The 6,000-nt window shown below is 53.5% G+C and overlaps 1 protein-coding gene across 4 annotated transcripts in view; it reads left to right on the top strand.

The window, feature by feature from the left end:
- Nucleotides 1-846: 846 nt before the first annotated feature.
- The window catches only part of FCHSD2 (FCH and double SH3 domains 2), a 177,274-nt gene continuing 172,120 nt past the window's right edge, over nucleotides 847-6,000 (top strand). For 2 of the 4 annotated variants that reach the window (XM_089513034.1, XM_089513033.1), the window contains exon 1: nucleotides 847-994. In XM_089513034.1, the coding sequence (XP_089369160.1) occupies nucleotides 974-994 (21 nt within the window). In that variant the 5' untranslated portion in view covers nucleotides 847-973. Of the gene's footprint in view, nucleotides 995-2,693; nucleotides 3,195-6,000 lie in introns of those variants that run through there. The other 2 variants (XM_089513036.1, XM_089513035.1) reach the window with 2 other exon arrangements.

The raw sequence follows: 6,000 nt of genomic DNA, 5'->3' as shown, positions 1-6,000 counted from the left end.
ACTTGTTGTCTCTGACAGAGAGGCGGATATAAATAAAATATTCATTTATTATTTCTGTGGGAACCAGAAGGCCATTAACGGCGAGGAACGAGGTGTGTGTGAGGGGGAGCTGAGAGAGCGTTTTCGTCGACCATTAAGAACCAAAGGTTCCCTTTCCCTCCTTAGAAGGGAGGACTCGCGTCCCGTTGTCTAGCCTCAGCCCGTCTGCCGCACAGACGAGAGCGCATGCGCGGCCGCCTCACAACGAGCCCTCCTAGACCACGCCCCCTTGCCTTCAATCCCTCTCTGTCCCTCCCCCGCCGGCCGTCTCCGAGTGAGGGAGAACGCGCCCTCCCGAGGCCCCGCCCCTACTTCTTGAGGCCCCGCCCTCTTCCCGCCTTTCCTCGGGCGCCCTCGAGTGGAGGAAACCATCTCCCCGTAAGCCCCGCCCCTACCCCTTGAGGCCCCGCCCTCTCTCCCCTCCCACTTTTACTCGGTCGCCTCCGAGTTGGGGGAAGGATTTTCCCGAGGCCACGCCCTCCCCCTGGAGGCCACGCCCCCGCTTCACTCGGGTTGACTCGTGCACCTCCGAGTGGAGAAAAGGAACCTTCCCGAGACCCCGCCCCCTCTCGCCTTCGCTCGGTTTCACTCGGGCGCCTTGAGCGGCGGAACCGATCTCCCCGAGGCCACGCCCCCACTTCACTCGGGCTTCTCCGAGTGGATAAACGAGCCCTCCGCCTTCACTCGGGCGCCTCGGAACGATCTCCCGAAGGCCACGCCCCCCGCTTCACTCGGGCGGAGAAAAGGATTCCTCCCGAGGCCCCGCCCCTTTCCCTCGCACTCTGCTGCTTCTGGCGCCGCCGCTGCTGCTGCTGCTGCTGCAGTGAAGGAGAGCGCGGCCGCCCTTCTGGTGCCGTTAGCCGAGGAGCCGTCCGAGCGGGGCGGGCGAGGGGTTGATGTGGAGGCCGAGAGCGGCCCCGACGCCGCCGCCGCCATGCAGCCCCCGCCGAGGAAGGTGAGGGGAGGGCGCGGGCCGCGGAGGGGGGCGAGGGGGCGGCAGCCATGGCGGGGCTCCTGAGGTAAAGGCGGGGGAGGGCCAGGGGATGCCTGCCTGCTTTACAAAGGAGGGAAGGGGGGAGGCTTCGTGTGTCTGCCTTACAACAAAGGTACAGGGATGTCTGGGGAGGGGGCCCTGGAGGGAAAGGGTCTTGGGGTGTCTGTGGGTTCGGAGGGAGAGTCCATGGGGCTTGCAGTGGGCGGGGGGGGAGGTTGCATGACAGCTCTGGGGGCAGAGGCACTGGAGGCCCCCGAGGGAATGAATGGCTCTGGGTCCTAGGAATACGCGGGGGCAGAGGGGGTGGGAAGGGTGGTGATGGCAGCCAAGGTAGTGCCAGAGGAAAATGATGGGGGGGTGTTTGTGTGGGGAGGGTCCATAGGGTTTGCATTGGGGGGAGGAGAGGTTCCATGGCACCTCAAGGCGGGTGGGGGCACCGGGGGCGAAGGTGGCACCGGAGGGAAAGTGTGTGTCTCTAGGGAGAGTCCCTGGGGTTGGCAGGGAGGGGAGAGGTATCATGGCACCTCCAGGTGGGAGGCTTTGGGGGCAGTGTTGGTCAGGAGGGCGAAGGTGGCACCTGAGGGAAATGGTTTTGGGGTCTGTATATGGGGAAAGTGGAGGGGGGTTGCATGGCAGCTCTGGCTGTTTGGGAGGCGGCAAATGGGCCTCTCTTTGGGGGCCCAAGTTACACAAGGTCCCTTCCTGGAAAGGAGGGCACAGCGGCACTCTGGAAAGGATGGCTGCCAAGGTGGCATTCAGGTGGAGGAGGAGGAGGAGGAAGAGGCTGCCGTATGGGAGCAAAGGTTGTGTTACACGCACACACACACACACACATCAAGACCAATTTCCTCCCCAGCACGACTGGCACAGGTACAGTGGAGGCATGGGCAGGTCGGGTGCAGAAGGGCACACAGGTGCCAGGGAGGTGGGCAGATCCCCTTGGAGGGAAAGGAGAAATGTTAGGGAGGGGGGGCTTTATTGGGTGCAAGAAGTCAGGCAGCAGGGGTAGCTTGGCTCCCTATCTGCATAAGGCTAACCTACAGAAACCTGTGACTGTGGCTTTAGACAGCTGCCCATGTGTAACAAGGCTTGGGCTGAAAGGTGCCACAGGGCAGAGGGAAAGGAAGGCCTGGGGCAGGAAGGTACCAAGGGCCCCACAGGGCTGGGGGGCAAATAGCTTGGGGGGGAATGATGGGAAGGAAGGGTTTTTCTTGTTTGCAGAAGGGGTGCAGCAGAGATAGGTTGGCCTTTTGCATCTTTAAACCTACTGTATGACTGGAGACCAGGGTTCGAACCCCCTCTCAGCCATGGAAACCCTCTGGGTGACCTTGGCCAAGTCACAGCCTCAGAAGAAGGCAATGGCAAACCTCCTCTGAAGGAACTTGCCAAGAAAACTTGGTGGTCGATTCGCCTTAGGGTCCCCACAAGTCGGAAACAAATTGAAGGGACACAACAACAGGAGCAGATATCTGTGGCTGGGGCTTTAGGCAGCTGCCCAGATATAATAAGGCTTGGGCTGAAAGGTGCCAAAGGGCAGAGGGAAAGAAGGAAAAGACAGGCCTGTGCCAGGAAGATGCCAAGGATCCTACAAGGTTGAGGAGTAAATCCCTGGAGGGGGAGAATTTTGGGGTGGAGGGGCTTTTCTTGTGTATGGGGGTAAGTTGGCCTCTTGTCTGTAAAAGGATATGTTACAGGTATCTGTGACTATGATTTTAACTGTCTTGGTGTAACAAGGCTCGGGCTGAGAAGGAGGAAAGGCAGGCCTGTGGATGGAGGGTGCCATGGACACCACAGGTTTGTGGGCAAATCCCCTGGGATGGGGGGAAATGTTGGTGCCGAGGGGGGTTTGCTGTGTGCAGCAGAGGGGCAGCAGTGGTAGGTTGGCTTCTTGCGACACCTGTCTATATCTGTGGCTTTAGACAGCTGCCCAGATGTAACAAGGCTTGAGCTGAAAGGTGCCACAGGGCAGAGAGAGGGGGGAGGCAGGCCTGTGGCATTGTGTGTGTGTGTATGTGTGTGAGGCTTTTGTGGGTTATCCTGTTTCCACCTGGAAGACCTCTGAGTCTTTCAGGGGTGGGGAGGAGATGTGCAATGAACAGACCTTGTATTCTTTTGAGGAGGATGTCTAGCGGATATACTGCAGAACGATCAGGGACTACAGGTGGGAGGAACACTAAGTGCAAAGAGATGTAGGGTGACGGGGGGGGGGGGAGGTCGGAGAAAGATTTGCAGCCGGAGGATCCTCTGACAGGTTGCGGTTGGGTCTGAAAGGGATGGTTCTGAAGATGCCATAGATGTGCCTTCATGAAAAGGAGGAGAAAGGCAGGCATTAGTGGATGGTGCAGAACGAGGAGACCCTGATGTTAATTCGGTGCCAGGGTGGTGCCATTCAAGCTGCTGGGAAGCAAGAGGCACTGGCAGTGCTGAAGCTGGCATGGGGCTATGCAGCAGTGCTATGGGTTATGGGGCTGTTTGGTTAGTCTGTGGAGGGGGTATTGGCAGCAGGTTCAAAGGGTGTGTGTGAATGTTTGGAGACAGGCTGCGGTGAGGTACAGTCGGGATGGTGGCATAAGGCTAGATGAGAGGCAGCAGTAGAAGCTGCTCAGAAAGGAAAGAGAATCCTTGGAGTGAGGTTGCAGGGATAGCTATAGAACGATTATGAAGGTGGGATGCACACCATTTTGAAGGTGTGAGGTGCAGATGAGGTGAGCTGCAAACGTGGTGAAGGCCTGTGGTCAGGCTACAGTGATTTGGTTGGTGTGGTGAGCAACAATAGGTTCCCATTACACTGAGGGACTTGGAGGTTGCCTTTCTTTAGTTGGAGCTGGAGGTGATGACAATTTCAAATTGGATGGGGCTGGCTGTCAAAGAAAGTTGGGAGGAGGCTGGGTTAAACAGAGATGGCCTCAAAGTAGCTGGATGCAAGGTATGACAGCTGGGTACGGTGATTGAGGTATTAATCTTTGGCTTGGTATGGGTGCTGTAGGTTTGGGGACTGTTGTCTTCCCAGAATAGGGTGACTTGAGGGCCATTTGAAATGGGGTGTGGAATGGGCACTGTTCAGTTTTGAAGCATTTCTAGCACATATTTAAGTCCTCAGAAGTCTGTTTTACAATACCGGGAAGCAAGATCGTGAGAGAGCCAAGTGTGGTTAGAGAGTGGAACTGGGATGTGTAAGATCCCCTTTCCCACTGCTCTTTCCATATCCCTTTGAGTTGTGCCTTTTTGATTTTAAACCTATGGGCAGGGAACTGTCAAATTATCAATCTGTAAACCGCTCTGAGAACTTGGGGGCTGAAATGCTGAGGTATAAATACTGTACTAAATAAATAAGTAAATCCTTGTGGAGCTGTCGAATTCATTAGGCGACCTTGTGTCACTCTCTCTCTTTTTACCTAACCTAGTTTGCAGGGTTGTTTTGAGGCTTGTGTGGAAGAGGCACACCATGCACCCCTACCTTGAGCTTATTGGAGGAACGATGGTATATATCATACTGTAAATACATTTTGGGATCCCATTTGGGAATCCTATTTTGGGAGAAAGGCAGGATCAACCAATCAATCTAATAAAAGACTTTCAGTGGCTACTGTGGATCTTGGGGTGGCCATACTGGGCTAGGTAGAGAAGTGACTTGGGGCAGCTCTTTATATCCTACAAGTGTAGACCCTAGATTTCGTTTTGTATGGTGTGCATTGGGCAGGTTTCCTGACTTCATGGACAGCAACAGAGCATTAGGAAATATAAAGTGGCATACTGGAATCATACAACCATAGAGTTGGAAGAGACACCAAGGGCCATCCAGTCCAACCCCCCGCGGCCACCCGGCTATAAACCTGCAACCCTCTGAGGGAGAGTTTTCCATTGTCAAACATGTCTTACTGTCAGGAAGTTCTTCCTAATGTTGAGCTGGAATCTCTTTTCCTGTGCTGAGACAGTGGCATAATAGAAAGTGGGCTGTAGATTCCTTTTTGTAGTATGTCTGAGTTTGTGGTGGTGTCATCTGTGGTGACATGGGAGAAGGAGTGTCTGTCACTTTGAGAACTTGAGCTTGTGCCTGTAGAATTTATTGCAGGGCTGTTGATAAGAGTCCAATACCAGACACTTGCCTAAATACCCTAAAGGCACTAGATCTTGTCTCATCTTGGAAGCGAAGCAGGGTCAACCTGCTTAGTACTTGAATGGGAGGCTGCTAATGAATACCCAGGAACTGCAGGCTATATTTCAGAGGAAGGAAATGGCAAAACTACCTATGGTTATTTCTTGCTTAAGAAAACCCAGTGAAATTCATGGGGTTGTCATAAGCTGACAGGTGATTTGAAGGCACGCACACACACATACATGCACTGGGTTATGAGTAGGAGAATTAGGGCTGTAAGGAGAATTTTCCCTGTGAAAATACTTATTAGTCATATAAAAGAAGGCATGAAGAGTCATATTTGTGGCAGGGCAGGTTATGATGAACAAGAGCTGAACTAAGAGTCTTCATCATATCTAAGGGATCGTGGTGCTCTGATTGTGAGGACATAATGTTGGGTCTCAGTGCTCTGTGTAGGGTACCATGATGCTTATTGTTGAAATGGGTGTTTACACTTGTGTGTTTATGGTTATCCGCATGTGTATTGGTGGCAGGAGGGAGCTTAGGTGATCTCAGAGGGAAAGGGGTGCTTGAATTGTGTAAACAAAGGGCTGGGCTCCCCATGGATTGAGCCAGAGATTGTTATGTTTGGGGGAGGGGAGGGAGAGGCTTTTCTCGGCCCTCTCGCTCTTGTTTTCAGGGTGGGCTTGGCCAGGAAAAGAGTATTTTATTTATATATAAAAGGGCATTCCAGTTTGCATTCTTTATATTGCTGGCAGGTTTGCCTGTTTCATTTTCATGTGGCAATTTTATCCCCGTTCTGTGAGTTGGGGGATTTATTTTTGTGCAGTTCAAACAAAAACCTAAAATTTCAATTTAAAAACATCATGTG

Source organism: Sceloporus occidentalis, unplaced genomic scaffold, assembly GCF_023333645.1.
Source record: "Sceloporus occidentalis isolate IW3139 unplaced genomic scaffold, rSceOcc1.0.p SCAF_2, whole genome shotgun sequence".
In the NCBI taxonomy this organism is placed as follows: Eukaryota; Metazoa; Chordata; class Lepidosauria; order Squamata; family Phrynosomatidae; genus Sceloporus; species Sceloporus occidentalis.
The sequence above is the reverse complement of the archived record's forward strand: the minus strand, read 5'-3'. Positions and strand labels throughout refer to the sequence as shown.